General features: G+C 51.7%; 10 protein-coding genes across 10 annotated transcripts; 5 read left to right on the forward strand and 5 right to left on the reverse strand.

Annotated features, from left to right (window-relative positions):
- Window positions 1-12: 12 nt before the first annotated feature.
- On the reverse strand, window positions 13-2798 carry C8Q69DRAFT_452103 (hypothetical protein). The gene has a single exon (XM_028629544.1). The coding sequence runs from the start codon at window positions 2610-2612 to the stop codon at window positions 120-122; it is 2493 nt and encodes an 830-aa protein (XP_028489347.1). The 5' UTR covers window positions 2613-2798; the 3' UTR covers window positions 13-119.
- On the forward strand, window positions 2757-3853 carry C8Q69DRAFT_33348 (cwf18 pre-mRNA splicing factor-domain-containing protein). The gene has a single exon (XM_028627501.1). It carries the CDS (start codon window positions 2969-2971, stop codon window positions 3578-3580), a length of 612 nt encoding a protein of 203 aa, XP_028489348.1. The 5' UTR covers window positions 2757-2968; the 3' UTR covers window positions 3581-3853.
- C8Q69DRAFT_33427 (zinc knuckle-domain-containing protein) lies at window positions 3688-4987 on the reverse strand. Its single transcript, XM_028627512.1, has 3 exons — window positions 4745-4987; window positions 4556-4691; window positions 3688-4503 (listed from the first exon to the last, which is right to left on the reverse strand). Exons 1-3 carry the CDS (start codon window positions 4827-4829, stop codon window positions 3795-3797), a joined length of 930 nt encoding a protein of 309 aa, XP_028489349.1. The 5' UTR covers window positions 4830-4987; the 3' UTR covers window positions 3688-3794.
- Window positions 4988-5455: 468 nt separating this feature from the next.
- Window positions 5456-8610, forward strand: C8Q69DRAFT_33514 (hypothetical protein). The gene is made up of 4 exons (XM_028627523.1): window positions 5456-5648; window positions 5707-6509; window positions 6579-6719; window positions 6779-8610. Exons 1-4 carry the CDS (start codon window positions 5598-5600, stop codon window positions 8163-8165), a joined length of 2382 nt encoding a protein of 793 aa, XP_028489350.1. The 5' UTR covers window positions 5456-5597; the 3' UTR covers window positions 8166-8610.
- A 128-nt stretch (window positions 8611-8738) lies between these two features.
- C8Q69DRAFT_452109 (ribosomal protein L17) lies at window positions 8739-10076 on the reverse strand. Its single transcript, XM_028629545.1, has 2 exons — window positions 9641-10076; window positions 8739-9429 (listed from the first exon to the last, which is right to left on the reverse strand). Exons 1-2 carry the CDS (start codon window positions 9854-9856, stop codon window positions 9055-9057), a joined length of 591 nt encoding a protein of 196 aa, XP_028489351.1. The 5' UTR covers window positions 9857-10076; the 3' UTR covers window positions 8739-9054.
- Window positions 10077-10476: 400 nt separating this feature from the next.
- On the forward strand, window positions 10477-10928 carry C8Q69DRAFT_440779 (hypothetical protein; the record flags this gene model as incomplete). Its single annotated transcript, XM_028628688.1, has 2 exons — window positions 10477-10497; window positions 10584-10928. The coding sequence occupies 2 exons, from the start codon at window positions 10477-10479 to the stop codon at window positions 10926-10928; spliced, it is 366 nt and encodes a 121-aa protein (XP_028489352.1).
- Window positions 10929-11568: 640 nt separating this feature from the next.
- C8Q69DRAFT_440780 (hypothetical protein) lies at window positions 11569-12351 on the reverse strand (the record flags this gene model as incomplete). Its single annotated transcript, XM_028628689.1, has 1 exon — window positions 11569-12351. One exon carries the CDS (start codon window positions 12349-12351, stop codon window positions 11569-11571), a length of 783 nt encoding a protein of 260 aa, XP_028489353.1.
- A 327-nt stretch (window positions 12352-12678) lies between these two features.
- Window positions 12679-14007, forward strand: C8Q69DRAFT_452114 (40S ribosomal protein S23). Its single transcript, XM_028629546.1, has 2 exons — window positions 12679-13163; window positions 13354-14007. The coding sequence occupies exons 1-2, from the start codon at window positions 12905-12907 to the stop codon at window positions 13530-13532; spliced, it is 438 nt and encodes a 145-aa protein (XP_028489354.1). The 5' UTR covers window positions 12679-12904; the 3' UTR covers window positions 13533-14007.
- On the reverse strand, window positions 14008-15963 carry C8Q69DRAFT_452115 (translation regulator GCD7). The gene is made up of 3 exons (XM_028629547.1): window positions 15477-15963; window positions 14232-15413; window positions 14008-14164 (listed from the first exon to the last, which is right to left on the reverse strand). Exons 1-3 carry the CDS (start codon window positions 15572-15574, stop codon window positions 14092-14094), a joined length of 1353 nt encoding a protein of 450 aa, XP_028489355.1. The 5' UTR covers window positions 15575-15963; the 3' UTR covers window positions 14008-14091.
- C8Q69DRAFT_33583 (NIF domain protein) lies at window positions 15857-18214 on the forward strand. The gene is made up of 4 exons (XM_028627528.1): window positions 15857-15925; window positions 16001-16171; window positions 16259-17722; window positions 17776-18214. Exons 3-4 carry the CDS (start codon window positions 16300-16302, stop codon window positions 17916-17918), a joined length of 1566 nt encoding a protein of 521 aa, XP_028489356.1. The 5' UTR covers window positions 15857-15925; window positions 16001-16171; window positions 16259-16299; the 3' UTR covers window positions 17919-18214.
- The last annotated feature ends 169 nt before the right edge of the window (window positions 18215-18383 follow it).

The raw sequence follows: 18383 nt of genomic DNA on the forward strand, positions 1-18383 counted from the left end.
CATGTACATCAGTCCAGAAATGTATAGACCAGCCCTACACGCCTGTACAACACCAGAAACGCATGTGCCCCTCACATTGAACCACAGCATACACTCTAAACTCAGATGAAGCGGGTATCTCAAGAGTTCGAGTTGGAGTTGGATTTCTCCGCTAGACGCCGAAGACCTTCATCGAGCAATTGCTCGCGCTCTTCCCTGCCCTCCAGCTGGGAATGCTGATTCCGCAGTGCGTCCCTCTGATCCAGCTCTTCAATGGCGGTTCGAAGACGTTCTGGGTCTCGCAGATAGCGCAGACCTTTCATCGTGTATGCATCGACTGGGAATCCTTGCTCTTCCATCATTTTGATCGCCTCCGCGGTCTCTTCGACTTTCTGTGCGTTCGCGTAGCCATTGATTATAGTGTTCCAAGTCACGCCGTTGAAAGTCACCTCGTGCTTGGCCATCATCTCCCGGATCTTTTCCGCAGCTAGCGGTTGTCTGTTGTAGATAAAAGCACTGAGAAGGATAGTCCACGTCCGCGTCGTTGGCTTCGCGTGGGCTATTGGATGTTCCGCCGCCCAATCTAGCACGTCGCGCCCCGGAAGTGGATGAAGCATCTCCTCGACGATTTGAACACAACAGCGGAGCGCTCGTGGGTCTTTGCGAAGTGAGACCAAAAATTCGTTATAGGTATGATCGGTCTCGGCCAGAGGTACAATAGTCTCGTGTCCACGGATGAGTAGCTGGCGGAATCGTTGGTATAACCGGTAGGCAATGCCTGAATTGCTTTGGCACCGGAGGTATGTCGCAATTATGATATATAAGGCCACTGGCGTCGGCTGAGGTTTCGGTTCACCCGGCGGATATCTGTAGTGAGGTGGTAGAATCAAGAGGTCTTTCAGGGGAGTTATACTGTAGAGTTCACTGTAGATATTAAGCATGGATGTAAAGACCTCTGAAGGATCGGCATCCGAATCAAGGTGTTTCGCGCTGAACGTATAATGAGCATGGAATATCTTGCCCGCAATGTAGGGGTTCTTCCGCAGCTCATCATTGGGACCGATTTCCTGTATAACCGAGTCGACACCGCCTCTGTCCCCGCGGGCCACAGCGTCTGTGAGCAACGTCAGGTATGTGTATGAGTCGAGTTCAAAGCCTCGGGCCTTCATGTATCCCACCATATCTAAACCCAGTTGTGGATCACCGGTTTTGAAAGCATTGGAGATGACGACATTCATCATGTCGCGATCGGGTTTGACGCCGAATCCAAGCAGTTTGGGGAGAATCTTGAAATTCCGCTCGCCGTTTTCATCATGAACGGTGTCTAAGGTTAAAAGTTTGCAGCAGTGGCGTAATACCGCCTGGGAGTCCAATTCGAAGCCGGCTTGTTTGGTTATAGGTATTAGCTGGAGGGCTTCCAGTGCTTTGTCCACGTTGCCAAACTCCGTAAAACGCATCATGAAACAGAGAGCTGTTTCCGCAGACATATGTGTCTTGCGTTCTCCCATCATTCGAAAAACACTCAGGACCCTTTGATGATCCGATTTCTTGATGTATAAGCGGACGCCTTTTTGATTGAGAGAGACCACCGGCCATTTTTGGGGATCTAGGCAGGTGTGAATAACAGAGTGGTACCACTCCTCGCTTTTCCAATGCTTGAGCTCCTCAGCATGAAATTCGTCAAGATAAAGCAGGCAGTCAGCGACCATACCAAATGGTGGTCGGATATCCTCGCGGGCCGTCGCAAGTAGAAATTTCATGGCAAGCTTAGGATCGTTCCATAGTAGATGTAGTGCTAGTCGCGGCCACTGGAACGCTTTCACGGCCCGAGCTAATTGCTTCCAACTGGCCTGGAAAAGGTTTTCGTTGTCCGTTTCAAGCTCCTGTAGAAGAGTCTTTCCACGATCATCCAACTCGTAGTACGACGGTTGCTGCCATGACGACTTGTAGAACTTGGCTTTGTATAGTCTCGTATAGGAGTCTGGCCAAAGTCGATGCACGGAATCGAATGGATAAAAAGTAGCCATTCTTACTGCGATATCGTAGCGAAACCACTTCTGGTCTATGACCCTCTTCTGTTGTTTTAACTGCTTCCCTGCCCTATCAACCGCAGCGACGACACGTCGGCGGGTACGGCGTTCAATAAATTGGCGAATTTCAGCATCAGAGTATACCGGATACTCCTTGGTGACCTTATCTTCATGATCGGCCGGCAGTGATACTGTGTCATCATACCAATCCAAAGTTTCTTCGTCGAGAGCCGATCCGTTCGAGGATTCTGCACCATCTGTATTACCACCAGTCACCTTCTCTTGGAGCGAATCCACCTGCCGATCTATCGCTCCAAAGCTCTCCTTGGACACTGGGTGCCATGTAACCGGAGAGTCTCGGGGGCAAGACTCCTTGAATAGATGACGAGGGACAAATGCAGACTCCTTCAAATTATCTTCCTTGTAACCTAGGTCGCCAGAAGCACTCGCGTCTGATTGAGAAGTGGTATTCTCTCCTCCCCTTGCCGTCTGCGCTGCTGCGTATCGACGCCATTGCCCAAGTCCGTTCCTGGACCGCGGGACACAGGACGAAAGCCCGGCTGTCAAGCGGCAGCGAATAACGCTGTTCGGGCACGTGTACATTCAGGAGTTCGACAAGAGAGGCATTGACATAAACCGGACGACTGAAATATCGAATACCGGAGCGTGCATCGACGGAGAATCAACGCTCAAGAAAGCCGGCAGTCTGAGTTTGCGAACAAGCAGACAAGAAGACTTCGGAGTTTGAGCTGTGGCTGGTGTAGACTTCCGACTGTGGCGCAAGCCCTGCGGGACAATTATCGCTGTGAAGCTCCCGAGTTAAGAACCAGAACGGACATTGACCAGCGAGATTCCACAGCGCTCGAACAATCTGACAGCTACGCCTCGAGTGCTATTATCTGTGCTTTCTTACGTTGTTCAATTCTCAGATATTTATATTTTCCGGCCTGGCGGGGAACATGTCATCTAACCACGCTTCTCTCGATGCGGCGGCAACAGAACGCAAGGCAAGACTAGCCAGACTTGCAGCGCTGAAACGGAAACAACCAGAACCAGAGTCATCCGTGGACAATCCTCCCAGAGACGAGGAGCTTGGAGACGCAGCCCCCGATGTCACCACGTCATTCCTGTCTGGGCGAAATTACGACCCCGAAACGCGCGGCCCGAAGCTTGGATTTGAACATGCTCCAACAGATGGGCAGATCACGTTGGAGGAAAAGGCCGCTGAGATAGCAAAAGCTACCGCCGAACAAGCAAAGAAGGAAGAAGAGGCAGAACAACCAATTGATCTATTCAAACTGCAACCGAAGAAGCCAAACTGGGATCTGAAGCGTGACTTGGATGAAAAACTGAAGATTCTGAACGTCCGGACCGAGAATGCCATCGCGAGACTCGTACGACAGCGCATAGAGAATGCGCAGCGTGAAGCAAGAGGCAAACCTTCCAGAAACGACGGAGAGCAGCAAGGGGAGGAAGTTGGGATGGAAGGCGGAACGCTGGTGGAAGGTATTCACGTTCGTGAAAGGGAAGAGGAAGAAGCGCGGAATAGAGAAGAGGATGAAACGCTGTGATACCCGATTGTTGAAAAAGCTTTTATGGATGGTTCTTCCTGTATCTGGCGTTAGAGGCACATTGGGGGACGCGGTTGAGGAAGTAAAATGGCGCAACAGGTATCTATGGTATTGCAGCTCCATTATCATTATGTAATCTTTGGTAACAATACATGATCAAAAATAATTTTCAGCTCCGAAAATGCAGGATTCTGGTAGACCTTGCCAGTGTACCTCATCTCCCCATATTCATAGCTTGTGTGAGAGCGAGCCGCTTACTGAAGGGGCTCAAACTGCGCTCCCGCGGCGGAGCAGGAGCTGGGGCTTCCCTCCGCTGGCGCCCATTCTCCCCGCCATATCTGCCCCTAGGCGATCGAGGTCTGGGTGGCCGACGCTCCCTCTCGTGAACAGGTACTGGCAGATCCTCCGGAGTCAATGACCGCCGCCCTTTTGCGATGCGACTCTTATCCAGACTATCGCTCCGAGACCTGTCTCGTCGTCGTCCCCGACTGCTCACTTCATGTTTGCGCCCGCGCTCCTCTGGGCTAGATATTCTGTGACGTCTTCTTATATTCCTCTCATGGTCTCTGTCCCTAGATTGCGCGCGCCCCACAGACGAGGGAGAAGAGTGTGAGTACCCCGAAGATGCGTCGCTGTATCGCCTCTTTCTCCTCCTTGATTCATGAGGCGAAACAGATGTAGTCCTACGTGGTGATCTTGTCTCACTGCCGCCGGCGTCGTACCTTTGCCGGCGCTCCCGAGACGCAGAACGGGAACGGTTGGTAGATATGGTGGAGACAGAGCTGGCAGAATGCGACGACAGCGACCTTGCACGCTTCCGTGATTGATGACGGCCATCTGAAAGCTCGTCGAGGTCGTCTATATCCCTTTTCCGTCCTCGCTCTTCGTCCTTTTTCTTTAGCAGCTCATCTGCGACACCCTTCCTGTAGAGGCATTAGATCCCTGGAAACAAGACACAGTAAGGGCATGACATACGTGCGCGAGAGATCATTTGGTACCTCTGTTGTGAGCTTAGGCCTCAGATCTGGGTTCAGGAGTTGCTGGGTGCGGGAAGGCCGAGATATATACGGTCTCTCCTGAGCAGGCGCCTTGCATTCGTAACTATAGTGCCGTGCTTGGTGTCAGTTAGGAGAGCTGCAAAAAATATAGACAAGCTGAACATATCTCTTTTTAAACATTTCTGGCAAAGTGTGTCAGCAGAAGCCCTTGTTGGACCTCGCAACCCAGGGACATTTCGATATCGGTTCATTGCACGCAGCGTTCGACGGAACACTGATCGCGCTGGTTTGCGGGATTTTGGGGGAACTCTGAGTTGATAAATGGAAGGACTAACCGCGCAGGTGCGACGAATAGGATATGGAATGGAAGAAGCCTGATATTCTAATTGCGCCTTATGTTCACCCCGAGATATCAGAACGTTGGAGAGTCATAACTACCAAAACCATAAATTGTCGCGGGGCGGCTATCACAGCCAACCACAGCAGGCAACACCCGCGCGGCAAGCACACCGGGGGCTAAACCCCACGAAGGAAGCCGTCCTGCTTGGGTTTACCAGATCCAACGTCTGCTCTCTCTCACCTCCGCCGTCTTCTGTATCCGCCCCTCGTCTTTCAGGCAGACAATCGCCTTCTTCGTGGGACACCCTGAGAGTCCTGCTCTTCTTGGCTTTGCAGAAGTCATTCTTCCTGAGACTGAGCCAGCGACTGACGCTTCGAACACGCTGTTACCGTTGACCTTTTATTGCCAGTATCAAGTCTGGCTGACTATATTATCCTACGTCGTGCACCTTGCTAGCCTTTTCGGGCAGCTTCAATTCCTGGGAACCGCGTCTTTTCACATGGCGAATGTCTTCTCTCAGAGATATGTCGTCTTTCTCTTTGGGCTTGTGTGAAGCGTTTGTCAGCGACCTCATCTCAGTTCGAGTTTCGGTTCAATCCTTTCCTTAACCCGCACTGCGCTCCTATTAGTCCGGCTCAGCGTCGTAGGCACAACTCGTGCTTTCCGTGACTAATTGAAGATGGCATCGAATACAAAGGGCGGAGGCGCAAACCGTCTCTCGTTCGCAAAGGTACGCTGGTGTGCGAAGCAAAAATGGACCTAGGTCAAACGGCTGATATGTTACTCAGATCGCAGCAATGCCTCCTCCCTCCAAACTGGAGTCTCCGATTGCCCACCCTGAAGAGAACGGCTCTCAATTAACCGAACCACCGACGAGCCCATCGGCATACCACACTTCCAGCACGACCTTACCCCCGGAGCAGTCCGTCATTCAGTCGAAAGAAAACAGCGCAGACCGACAGATTGAAGGCCTCGGAAAAGCCGTAAAGGCTCTTGGGCTTACAAAAGGGAAGAACCCGGAGGGCTCAGAGTCCTCTGGAGACCCACAAGAGAACGGCGTTCTCAAGAGAGAAACATCCTTTGAGGATGACAGGACTCACCTATCTAACTCTTCTACTAAACAGACGAGCTTTGACTCGAAAAGCATGGCGTCTGTTACAACCTTCGCCATGGACGAGAAGGATTCGTTACGCCCGGACGACAGCGCAAGCGTCCAGGCTGCGGACGAAGAAGAGTCTCTCTCCGGTCCTGCTTCTGGAGCACCAAACTCGCTGACAGGATCTGAATCTGGTGCGAGAGGACTTAGAGATCACTTGCGGGATGCTAGTCTCCAGAAAGCAAGAGGCGTTGTCCCCGGCGCTGCGCCCCGTTTCAATGATGGCGGTATCCAGATTTCGGGAGCGATTCCCCCGGGCTCTGTTTCTAACAACTTTGTTCTGCCGAATGCAGACTCCTTCCAAGACGGCAGATCTCTCCATGGTTTCCCGTCAGAGCCAGACGAGAAACTTTTGGAGGCAATGAACTCCCCCAAAGACCGCCTTCTGTTACTACAGCTGGAGGAAAAGATCCGGATCTTTATCCAAGACTCAAAGTGAGTTGTTATTTTCCTATTCCTGATTTCATGCTCGTCAGAGGGAAAGATATTCTAACGTTGCACTAGAGAACAATCTCTGGAACTTCCGCCATCTAACGCGTTTGGACGGCTCCTCGCACATAAGCTGGGCGACTATTATCACCTAACCCACTTTGTGGACAATAACGTCACATCTGTCCGCCTTCACAGAACACCCTTCTGTCGACTGTAGGCTGCCTATCATTCACTATTTATTGTCACTAATGAACATCTGCTGATAATATTAGGCCTACTCCCCTAGCCTTACTACATGCCGCTAATACAACGCCTCCTCCAAGTGCTCCAGCGATGAAAATCATGCGCCGCAATGGAGATCGTCCTGGGGGTAGTACAGGTGCTAACTCCTCAGCTCCCTCTAAGACCACCTCGGAAGCTGGTGGAGAAGGTAACGACGAAGAGCGCGGTGGCTCTTCTGCTGGCGCAACACCAGCCAAGGACAGAACTACCATGACTCGGGAGGAGCGAGAAGCTAAGTACCAAGAGGCTCGGGAGAGAATATTCCGCGATTTCCCCGAGTCGAAGTCTTCCGACAACGCAAGCGGCGATCAAAGCGCACAGATGTCCCGTTCAAGTTCGGCCAGTGGTCGAAAGAAAACTCACAGACAGAAAACACCACATGACGATAGCTTTGAGGCAAGATCGCAGTTCAATGCTTACTACCCAGGGATGCATTATGCTTCCGGTCCGGTCCCATACAATGTCCCCATGGGCGATGGCTCTTATACAGGCCAGCCACCTTACATGGTTGGACCTGGCGCTTCGCCCAGCATGGGGTACGTCCAGAATGCCCAGCACAATGCGATGTATTCTGCACCGATGAACATGAACTCTGTCCCACATTATCCTATGACGGTCTCTCCTCACATGGCTCAGAACAACGGTTGGCAGAATGGTGCTTTGCCTCAAGGATCGCCATATTCAGGATATGCGTCCATCAACCAGCCGTCAGCCATGATGGCTCAACAGTCGTCCACGAGGTCTTCTCCCGCGATGAACAACTACGCTGTTCCCAACACTGCACAGTACCAGCAGACGGCTCCCTCGTGGATGCCAACACCTTATCAGTCAAGCTTCCAGCATTCCCCGCAGCGCAACCCTCCACCCGTACACTGGCCGAACTATCCTTCTCAGTCCATGGTATCAGGACCCGTTACGTATCCGTATGGACAACTGCCGGCACAGCCTTACGGCCCGGGAATGCAGAATCATGCAAACCAGCACCCATTACCTGGGAGCTTCACTAGATCCCCTTTCAACCCCCAAACCCGGTCTTTCGTGCCTGGTGCTGGGTCCCCCATGGGTTACCCCGGAAAAGGGAATCAGCATGGAATGGGTCACTCCTATGGGGGACCTCAGCCTGGCAACCAGCAGCAGTGGGGTGGATCTCAGTCTCCTGCTTCAAACTATGCCGCAGGACGCAATGGCTCATCTAGTAGCCAGGATTCTATCGCGAAATGGGGCACACCATCCCATTTGCCTCCAAAGCCTCCACCCTCAGAGGTCTCTTCTGACTTCGATATGAAGAATAGGATTACTTCCGTGCCAAACAACAACGGGCTGCCCAACATGAAAAATGGACCGCTCGTGGTTTCAGGAGGCTCCAAACAAAACTGATTTCAAACCGTTATCAGCCAATTTCCTTTCTTGTGCATCTTTGCTATGTGGCGTGGTGATACGAACTGCAATGAAATAGCTGCGGTGATCCTCCGGCGGGTGGCGTACCTGGGAAGCTTCTGGTTATCATGTGGCGAGCATCATAAAAAGTCTGACACTTGGTGCATCGTATGTCGGGACTCTCTTTTGTGTTTCCTCATCCGCAACCTAACCCTGGCAGGTGAAGGCGTGAGCGGGGACCCGAGTAGAGGGAGGGGTCTTTGAGCCGGCAGAACGGCTCGAAGCAATGCAAACAGAATTTCTACTCACATTGATTGATATCCACGCAGTTCTCTCGCGTAGCGGAGGAATGGCGTGGGCGCTAGGGCAAGATTCGGGAAAACATAATGACTTCCAACGCTGATCATCTTCTGTTTGTTATGGCCAAAGGACGGGGAAAGAAAGAGTTTTCAATATTTCCTGCTTGCTTTGCTGACATGCAGTTCCCGGCCGCTCGGCTCTTCTAAGATAATCGCTCACGTAGATTGCCTAATGTATGTTATAATTCAATAAGAATCTACCTTTCTCGGTACGACGGAGATAAGAATACCGTAGAGATCATCGGATCGGTTCCAAAGTCATCTTTGATCATTTGATACATGTTTATCTCACAAGAAGCTGGCTAGGAAAACAAAGAGCCGCGAAGATGCTGACCCAGATAGAACATGGCTGAGACACGCCGAGAGGGAAAAAAAAGGTAGCACAGGAGTTCATAAACCGATAAGCCACTCGATAGATATACACAGGGCTGAAGAATTCGCAGTCCACCCCAGACGGACGGATTCAACAGGCAGAGAAAGAAGCAAGGGAAAAGCACCAAAGGGCCCCGAGGCCTGATATAGGTTTCAGCTTACTCCTTTGCTTCCGCCTCCGACTTCTTAGGCGACGCAGCTTCCTTTTTCTCCTTTAGTTCCATTCGCTCCATCCGCTTAATGGCATCTTCGAGCTCATCTATACCATTCTTTCGGAACTGCGTCACCTTCTTCACGTTGAGAGCCGTCAATTCGTTCAGGGTCTCGAAACCTTGCGATCGCTGGCGCGCCACCGTCTTCGCGGTCATGGCGAATCGAATGTCCTTGGGGCCGTCTACTAGCTCGAGGATCGCACTGGGGGCCTGGTCATCCTTCTTGGGCTCAACGCGGAGAACGCGCGTGTATCCACCGGGTCGGTCGGCGTAGCGTTCACGGAGAGGTCCGAAGAGTTTGGGGAGAAGCTCATGGGGGGTCTGTTTGATATGCTGGTCAGTAGGTGCTCTGCAGCTCACTCGTGAGGATGTTGATCGACGAAAAGAATAGAGTCCATATGATCTTCGAGGAGTAAAGATATACGCTAGCATGGACGAATGAAATATCTGGGTCCATCTCATGCAGTTTATATCCCGCCAGCCTTTTGCCTCTAGTATACCGCAAAAAGGACCGGTGGACGAATATACGTACATAAAAGATCTGCAATGCCCGTCTCCTGCTTGATTCCGTATTCTTCTTGCCCAATGTGATCAGCTTCTCAGCAAGTCGCTGTGCTTCCTTCGCCTTCGGCCATGTTGTCGTGATGGATTCGTGCTGAAACAGTGACGTGACCAGGTTGCGCAGCAAGGCCTGCCTGTGCGATGACTTCCGGCTAAGATGACGATATTTGGTCGCACCGCCCGCCATCTTGAATGACTATGTTCTGGTTGGAGGAGGATTAAAGGATGGGAGTATCGGTAAAAACGGGTTCCTGGGGTGAGAGCAAGGTCGAATCGCGCTGGCTGGAAGCACGACGGTTCCGCAGCAAGGGAATAGAAGTGAACAATTGACCCCTCGATGGCGGAGCCGGAAGAAGAACGGTCTTGTTCGCGTTGAGAAGAAGGCTGAATTGTTCTTGGACTCCTTTGGTCTCCGATCAGAAGATTCGATCCTGAGGTTTCCGCCGCAGCCAATCGGAGAGCTGGCCTGGGGCCTCCGATCGTCCACTGCGGACTTGGAGGGCAGAAACATCTCATCCTCACTTCGTCCAGTTCCACGCAGTGTCTTGCGCTTGATCTAGAAGCGAATTACCAGAGCGCTCTGGTCTCTGGAAGCCCAGGACGGCTCCCTGTGTTCAGTTCAAGCCAAACACCCGTCTCTTAACAATATCCTTTCGTCCTGCCCAGACAAAGGACTGCAGTACAAACAGGCTGAATCACCCCACCAGCTCCGCATAGCCATTGCATTATCCTGTGTCTCTTTGACTGCGCTGTATTTCCATACAATAAGTCTACATACTTACTCCTAGAGGAGTATTCCTGGGCAGCATGGGTTTCCTGGCAGGATTTGTATGTTTCAAGTCATCCAATTGTTATCATACTGCAAATGTTTGTTGTCACGAGACCAAGATGGATTGATTCTTTGGCGCATATAGTTTGGCGGGTTCGCTCTCACTACCTCCGTTCTCTATCTCTCAGTTCAAGTCCACCGTTCAAATCGCCTCGAGCAGCAAAGAGCGATCAGGGAGCAGACTGAAGTCCTCAATACGCTTGCTTCTCCGGCCGGCGCATACTACCGTCGATTCGCTCCCGAAGTGCCAGAACGGAAGCCACGCGACTTCGAGACAGAAAGAGCGGGAACAAAAGCGCTGCTAAAGGAGAAATGGAACCGCGAGGTGGAAGCATTGGCTAGGAAGGCGTACGAAGTGCGTTGGGAAGATATGAGAGAGACAGCCGTGGAAGGTTTCAAGGCCGTTTCGCGACTGGTTAAGAGGGAGTAAACAAGTGCAGATGGATGATTTTCATGGATACCATTCCCATGTCATGGGATCCGTACGCCCCGGATATTTCGAGCGATTTGTTGATGTTGCATGCCTTTATACCCATTTTATTACTGTATATATGGTGTGACGGAGTTGGGATATCGGTTCTTCGCACGCCTGTTGTGAATCATAGTATACAACCCTTCAACTCTCTTCATGCTATTTTTGTCTAATGACCAACTCCGCTATACGACCTAATTGATGTCAATGGGTATATGAGATATATGTGTGGAGTCTGGACAATAATGCCATACTGTTGATGCGGAGCTTGGCCGGGACCTTATAAGCAGGTCAAAGCAGTACTTCATAGCATGGAGCTTTTCGATCGCCCATGTGGAAGAGAAGTCGGTATGTTCTGCGCACCACCAGGCAGGGATCGAGTTATTCCCAGGATAGCGGCCATCATTCGCGCAAGTTTGTCATAAGCGCCGTATTGTGTAGGGGGGGATTCGTCTCCTTTGAGATGGTAATATGAGACTCGGACCGAGGGAGGGATGTAAGTCTCCCCTTGCACACCATCGTGCTCTCGAATCCACGGCATTCGCGTTTGCAGCGAATAAATGTTGAAAGTTCCTGAACGTAGGTACCGCTTTCGCCTTCATCTGGTGGTCCTTGACGTGCCACTCGTATCTACGCTTTCGCTTTCACTCCAGATGTCCTTGCTTTCTCTTTCAACAGCACGCATTGCATCAGCGACCTCCTCGAGTTTAGCAACGACATCTAGCACCCCACTCTTGACACGGTCGAAGTATCTATCATTGGCTTCACGCCTCTCACGCGCAAGGAGAAGATCATTCTCCGTCTCTTCCTCGAGAGCTTTGTGTGAGCTAGACTCGCCTCCTGGCCGTTCTGCTGTTCCCCCAGGGGCTGAACCTCCTTTTTTGGCGGACTGCTGATGTGGCTCCTCGGTACCTTTGGCAGCATCAACGACTTCATCAGCTTCACTTCGGGCCCAGGCTTGAGCCAGTCGCAACTGCTTCTCGCGCAGCTCATCCAGGGCTTTGGCATGTTTCTCCCCAAAGACGTGTTCACCGCTCATCGCGCTGAGTTCCACTTCAGCAAGGGTGTTTTGCATCTCCTGCCATATTGCCTCTGAACGGTCTACTTCACCTTGAGAATGAGAGCGTGAGATAAATGGCGAGAGCAATGTCTGGCCTTCCAAAGGCCCTGAGCGTTGTCGAGATGAGCGCGTGCGAAACAGAGGCGGTGACGGAACACCTCCCGGAGTAGTAGCCGCAGAACCTCCATGAGTACTAGCAAGACGTCCAGAAGGAAGAGAAATATTAGAAGCATTATGCGACGGAGGCCCTTGAAATAGAGACGGAGGGGGCAGACGCTGGGAGCTTGTATGCCTAAGCGGCTCCATTTTAGACGAGGACATCTTGGAGAGTTACAGCAAAGGTATCTCGCTGAAAGACAGGAACTTGTTTTACATAGGAAAGGAGCAGATGGCACAGTTGACCAAAGCTATTGTCGATCAATGGGAGTATGCATATAATAGATTCCATAACAAGTCTGTACTCTGTAGTTATGGTTGTTCCTATGGAGCGGACTACTAGGCTCGGTCCCGCCGACGTTTCTCCGATCCGGGCGGAGGTCTCGCTTAGCGTCGTTAGGGCGAGCACGCACACCAATTTTCGACCTCCCGATTTTGGCGAGACGTCGGCCGTGAAAGTTGTGAACGACTTCGCCCTCGACAATCAACCGTCAACCTTTAGGTCTTTCAAGTCGGTACGTCTTCCTGACCCTGCACCATATTCATTGAGATTCCCCGATCGTGCATCGATCTGGAATTATCAACGGATTCCCTACCTCCCGAATCAACCCCGCAGATACCCTTCAATTCGCACCTATCCCACCGTGTGACAGCAAGACATCTAACATCTTCTCTCTCGATCTCACAGTAACCGTCCAACGAAAGCAATACCGCCAAGATGGGTAAGGGAAAGCCTAGAGGTTTGAACGCCGCCCGCAAGCTCCGCAACCACCGCCGTGAGGAGCGATGGGCCGATCTGTCCTTCAAGAAGCGTCTCCTCGGAACCGCCTACAAGTCCTCTCCCTTCGGTGGTTCTTCCCACGCCAAGGGTATCGTCCTTGAGAAGGTCGGAGTCGAGGCCAAGCAGCCCAACTCTGCCATCCGAAAGTGTGTCAAGGTTCAGCTCATCAAGAACGGAAAGAAGGTCACTGCTTTCGGTGGGTTACCTGCTCCCTTTATCTTCTCTGGAATATTTGTCGAGATCGACTCGAGGCCATGTGCTGGATTGCTGGATAGTAGAAAGAGCATGGGACTGGTCCTTTATGACCAGCGGATGAATTGGCTGCGAGGGAATCTCTCAACATGCATAAAAAAAACCAGTCATGCTAACTTGATAATGCTTTTTAGTTCCCAACGACGGTTGTCTGAACTTCGTCGACGAGAACGACGAGGTCCTCCTCGCCGGTTTCGGTCGTAAGGGCAAGGCCAAGGGTGATATTCCCGGTGTCCGTTTCAAGGTCGTCAAGGTTTCCGGTGTCGGTCTGTCCGCTCTCTGGAAGGAGAAGAAGGAGAAGCCCCGCTCTTAAATAACGAAACGAAAAGGGAAAAAAAGGGGTGTTGGAATCTTCTTCTTCAAAGAAAGCAACGGAAGGAGATGGTTTTTTTCTCGGGAGCATCACAGTCACTGGGATATGTTATGTTATCTGTAACTCTGGTCTGGATCAGGCGGATTATGGTTCAGGACGGATGACATGCGATGCGACTTGCAAATACTACGAATTGATTCACTGCGCAAGAAAACCTTCAAAGATGGCGTCATGAATACAAATTTTTTCCTATCTCTTTCTCTCTCCATGAGAGGGGGTCAGAGGATCTCTTCGAGATAAAAAATGAAGGATGTTCTGACCAGTCTTTTCCGGAAAATAATCCTTCTAGAAAGCGTAATGTGCCTGTGATCTATTCTAAGGTAGCCAGTGGCCCCAAACCCAAGATCTATAAGCACTCCCCAGACCTACTTCGTTAAAATCTAATAGATTATGGCCTACAATCGAACGTGCGGGTTATCTATAATGATTGCCCTGGGTATCATTATTTTCATTTTGTTCCTTCCATATTTTCTCATCTAGTGTAAGTGTCATTCATAATCTAGAAGTTGATATCCTCCTTCCGGTAATGGTCTGAGACGATACGGTACAGATATGACGGCGCATGACCTCCCCTAGAAGCTATTGTCAATCCAATGCCATATAAGGGAGCAGAAATGAGAAAAGAATGCGTGTACTCACAAGTTAGTAATGTAAAGATCAACCAGCTCTGCTGGAACATAGTCATAGAGTGGGTTCTCAACGTCGATCTTGTCCACCAGATCGCCGTCTTCGTAACCGAGCACTTTGCTCGCGTCACCGTATTCGATCAGCGCCTCGTAGTCGAAGGGATACACTGGGCTCAGCTTGTAAACACCGCTGACCACGACGACCGGAGTCTGGTGGACTTTGGCTGCCCGAGCAATGACTCGAGTGCCAGCGGCCGCGACAAGTCCGCCGTTGGCCAGGACCGAGTGTGTGCCCAGGATAACCTTGTTGACCCGGGACATAAGCGCAAATACGGCGGAGTCGGGGATCAGGATGACCGTGATACCCATGGCAATCAAAGGCTTCTGGAATGACTCGACGCTCATGCTCTCTTCGTCGCCGTAGGTTGTTCCGCTTACAGTAGCGTGCGTCGCCTCGTGGTTGTTAGGATAGGACTCTGCATGGATGACGGTGAATTTCCGCTTAGCAGCGGCCTTCATCAGGAATTTTTGGACGGTCGACGAGGACGTGTGGGTGAGAATGATTTCATTCGAGTGGATATGCTCCAAGGCGTAACCGGCGATCTGGTCGTCGACTTGACCTAACTCATCGATGATCTCACCGATTCCGTCAATGACTTCTGCGCGGATGTCCTTGCTTGGAGCGTGACCAGGGAATCGACCCAACGGCGAACCAGGCATTGCAGGGGAGCCTGGTTGAGAGGAGTCCGTATCGGGATGTGACAGGAGACTGAACATGGATATCGGGGCCGGAGTGGGCGCAAAGGAATTGAAAGGTGGGCGAGAGGAGGATCTCTCTGAGCCTTCGTGCCGGACGGACAGATGGTCGTGAATGCCCAAACCAGCTTCAAAATCCTTGTTCGACTGGGGCGGAGTGTGTGGTCGACTGTCTGAACCGGCGTCACTGGACAAGGAAAACTCCGCATCTCGTTCGTCCTCCGCTTCGTCTCTGATGAGGCCTAGGATCCGTCTCACAATATTACCAACGACCATCTCCCTGGGTTGGGCGGCTATCAGCCGTCTCCCCACACTCTGCACCCGCTCAATTAATTTTGCAGCATCTGTTGTCCGGTAAAAAGAGACGACGCGGAGGAGAAGGTAAGCGGTCGCAATGGCGCATGATCGTGAATGACGGATCTGTCTCCGTTTGAGAAGTCTAGCACGGTCAGTAAAGTCAGCAGCCATCGCAGCAACGAGGACAGTATCGTTGGAGACATACGATATGAGGTTGTCGATGGATGTGTCGATCGGGTTCGTCTTCAGAGACTTGAGAAACGACGACAGGCCCGGGGTCAAGGCCACCGATGTGGACGGCATCTTGGATGTCAGACACTATATCTCCTCCCCAGATCCTATCGTATCCCTCTAGTGGTTGTGAGATGAGCGTGGAGCAAGGGCGGAGCCAAGCGGTGGTGTGTGCGGACGAACGATGTGCCCCTCTTGATGTCAGGACTCAAGACCGTCCGCGTTTCAGTACCGGCCGTTGTCTGAGGGAGAATAAGAGCTGGACTGGTCCTGGAGATCCAGTGAGGCCAGAGCTGATGGTATTTCACGCGAGCACCGTGGACTACTGACTTGCGGCGGTGGTTGAAGCAGCACGGTTTGCTGCCGGTTATGTTAGTGAGCGAAGTTCAGAGAAAAAAGGCCAAGCTCGGCCAACGGTTCAACGTAAGCTCAACTCCTCCTTGTTGCTCCCCACACCTCCGTCATCCGTTGAGTACTTAGCATAGGCGAAAGAAACAGCAACTTCCACCACCAGCCACTCGCCCCGTTGTTTCTACTGTACTATCGACTGCCAGATCATCCAGAGCGTTAGTGTGCTGCATCTTGAGCCCATATACCGGCACGTTTCTAGGGGCAGCGACGTGGCAGCGCGAGCGGTATCGAGGGACGGTCGTCCACTGGCGCATTGAGGTCTGCAATCGCCCTTCCTCTCTCTCCCCTTCGGCGCTTATCTGCCCTGCGAGCGGCCTTGTTCAATGACTGACAGAATCCCTCCAGATATCTGCGTCAGGGTCTGACCCGATGGCCGTTGCTGGAAGATGAATTCACTGAATATACTGTCGTCCCGAGTCATTGGACAGTCCTCATCTACTAGTCCTCCGCGCCATCGCTCTCGCTCGCAGGACGAGGTGCTCTCAGGCAGTCCGCGCAGTGATTTGGCCAAGACCCGATCGTTTAGCCACCAACAGCTCAATGACTTGGACCTCTTCGAGAAGGAACGCGAAGGCAGGTCCGATCAGTTCGAGCCTACCGACGCCGACATCCATACCCTCGATGAGAAATCCCCTCTTCTACAGACGCTCCATAAAGATGTCACTCTCCCGGTTCACAGTAGACTCCATTTGATTGCTCAGCGACTCTTCGACGCCATTGCGGAAACGATCAAGGTTATACTCTCCACTCTTGCTGCACCTGGGGTCTATGCTGCGCGATGCTTCCGAGATGATGATGGGCACTACTCTCCCCTTGTCCCCGTGAAGAAGTTAGGACGTGCGATGTCGAGTAACAGTGGTCCACCATCAAAAGGAGGGAAGCCGTCGGGGCACGGTAAGGGAAGCAAACGGTCTGAGAAATCTACCCGCCGCGATCCTTCCACCAGGAAGCTCCGAAGTTCCACATCGCGGGATTCCATGGTCTCAACGACTTCCGACTCTGAAGCGGATCGACGAGGTGATATCAAGACTTCCGGTGGTACAGGGCGCCATGGCAAGACAAAGGCTCATAATGCAGAACCCGCAGCCGAAGACGGTACTCCTCGACGTTCTATACGGATCAAGCTCCACAACGAAGATGTTCTCAAAAGGCAGAAGCAGCGACGATCGCAGAGCATAGACTCGAATCAGGACGTTGATAACCCGGGGAATTTTCAGGCCGGTCTCGCAGCGGATATTCTCAAGTCACCGACGTCTCCCTCCTCTCATAAGATCACCAAGTATCCCCACTCTCCTACTCCTCCCCGTCCGCTGGTCCCTCCGCGTCAGCCTTCGTACACTGCAGGTACACGCGGCTCTAGGATTCCACAGAAAACACTGGTGCTTGATTTAGACGAGACGCTTATCCACTCCCTGGCAAAAGGTGGTCGGATGTCGAGCGGCCATATGGTTGAGGTCAAGCTTGCCACTCCAGTGACTACCGCAGTGACACCCGGTTCAGCGCCCACGACCCTGGGTCCTCAGCATCCCATTCTGTATTATGTCCACAAGCGACCTCATTGCGATGAGTTTCTCCGCAAGGTCTGCAAGTGGTACAAGCTTGTTATCTTCACGGCTAGCGTTCAGGAGTATGCCGATCCGGTCATCGACTGGCTTGAGCAGGAGCGGAAGTACTTCCACGCCCGATATTACCGGCAACACTGCACTCTGCGCAATGGGGCGTACATCAAGGATCTCAGTTCTGTAGAACCAGACTTGAGTAAGGTCATGATCTTAGATAACAGCCCGATGAGCTACATCTTTCACGAAGGTAAGACTCTTCTCGACGGCAGACTCCAAAAGAGAAACTCTAACTCTCTATAGACAACGCGATCCCGATCGAGGGCTGGATCAACGACCCTACGGATAACGGTCTGCTGCACCTCATTCCCATTCTGGAAGCGCTCCAGTACGTCACCGATGTACGAGCACTTCTAGCACTAAGAAGGGGTGAGGCCGAATCATGATCCTGTTCCCATGTATCGAGCACGAGAAAAGATGCGGGTACGAATATTACGGATATCATGTCTGTTGCCTTTGTTTTCCCCCTGTTTCTGGTCCTGCCTTGTAAAGAGAAACCCGGCAGATGTCTCCCCGCTCGATGAGTGCATATCGTCATACCCTTCCGCACAGCCGATTGTATTTTTTTTTCCGTATTTATCTTCTTCTTTTCTTGCCTTGGCTTCCTGACAAGCCCTCTAAACGCATTGTAGTCCTCTTTGAGTGTTCGTGTCTATGTCTCTAATTCGATTGTTGCCCGTGGCGTTTTCCCGAGCGAACCGGTGTTGTCATAAATATTACCAATTACTCTCGATTGATAAGTGATGTTCAACAAAACTCGTCTACCATGTTTACTCCTCATTGGCTTGTCCATACAGCCGTTCTTGGTTATTGAGTTCCGTGTCTATTCCGCACTTCTAGTCCTCGGAAAA

Source organism: Paecilomyces variotii (genome assembly GCF_004022145.1).
Source record: "Paecilomyces variotii strain CBS 101075 chromosome Unknown C8Q69scaffold_1, whole genome shotgun sequence".
NCBI lineage: Eukaryota > Fungi > Ascomycota > Eurotiomycetes > Eurotiales > Thermoascaceae > Paecilomyces > Paecilomyces variotii.

Excerpts from the sequence above, each read along its gene's own strand:
- C8Q69DRAFT_452103 (XM_028629544.1), bottom strand. The coding sequence starts at position 2,612 with ATGTACACGTGCCCGAACAGCGTTATTCGCTGCCGCTTGACAGCCGGG.
- C8Q69DRAFT_33348 (XM_028627501.1), top strand. The coding sequence starts at position 2,969 with ATGTCATCTAACCACGCTTCTCTCGATGCGGCGGCAACAGAACGCAAG.
- C8Q69DRAFT_33427 (XM_028627512.1), bottom strand. The coding sequence starts at position 4,829 with ATGAACCGATATCGAAATGTCCCTGGGTTGCGAGGTCCAACAAGGGCT. Across the intron at positions 4,692-4,744 it reads CCAGAAATGTTTAAAAAGAG|GGCACTATAGTTACGAATGC; the intron begins ATATGTTCAGCT and ends GACACCAAGCAC. Across the intron at positions 4,504-4,555 it reads CCAAATGATCTCTCGCGCAC|GAAGGGTGTCGCAGATGAGC; the intron begins GTATGTCATGCC and ends ATGCCTCTACAG.
- C8Q69DRAFT_33514 (XM_028627523.1), top strand. The coding sequence starts at position 5,598 with ATGGCATCGAATACAAAGGGCGGAGGCGCAAACCGTCTCTCGTTCGCA. Across the intron at positions 6,510-6,578 it reads ATCTTTATCCAAGACTCAAA|AGAACAATCTCTGGAACTTC; the intron begins GTGAGTTGTTAT and ends ACGTTGCACTAG. Across the intron at positions 6,720-6,778 it reads AGAACACCCTTCTGTCGACT|GCCTACTCCCCTAGCCTTAC; the intron begins GTAGGCTGCCTA and ends TGATAATATTAG.
- C8Q69DRAFT_452109 (XM_028629545.1), bottom strand. The coding sequence starts at position 9,856 with ATGGCGGGCGGTGCGACCAAATATCGTCATCTTAGCCGGAAGTCATCG. Across the intron at positions 9,430-9,640 it reads GGGCATTGCAGATCTTTTAT|ACCCCCCATGAGCTTCTCCC; the intron begins GTACGTATATTC and ends CATATCAAACAG.
- C8Q69DRAFT_452114 (XM_028629546.1), top strand. The coding sequence starts at position 12,905 with ATGGGTAAGGGAAAGCCTAGAGGTTTGAACGCCGCCCGCAAGCTCCGC. Across the intron at positions 13,164-13,353 it reads AAAGAAGGTCACTGCTTTCG|TTCCCAACGACGGTTGTCTG; the intron begins GTGGGTTACCTG and ends AATGCTTTTTAG.
- C8Q69DRAFT_452115 (XM_028629547.1), bottom strand. The coding sequence starts at position 15,574 with ATGCCGTCCACATCGGTGGCCTTGACCCCGGGCCTGTCGTCGTTTCTC. Across the intron at positions 15,414-15,476 it reads TCCATCGACAACCTCATATC|ACTTCTCAAACGGAGACAGA; the intron begins GTATGTCTCCAA and ends TGACCGTGCTAG. Across the intron at positions 14,165-14,231 it reads GATCTTTACATTACTAACTT|GGGAGGTCATGCGCCGTCAT; the intron begins GTGAGTACACGC and ends AATAGCTTCTAG.
- C8Q69DRAFT_33583 (XM_028627528.1), top strand. The coding sequence starts at position 16,300 with ATGAATTCACTGAATATACTGTCGTCCCGAGTCATTGGACAGTCCTCA. Across the intron at positions 17,723-17,775 it reads GAGCTACATCTTTCACGAAG|ACAACGCGATCCCGATCGAG; the intron begins GTAAGACTCTTC and ends AACTCTCTATAG.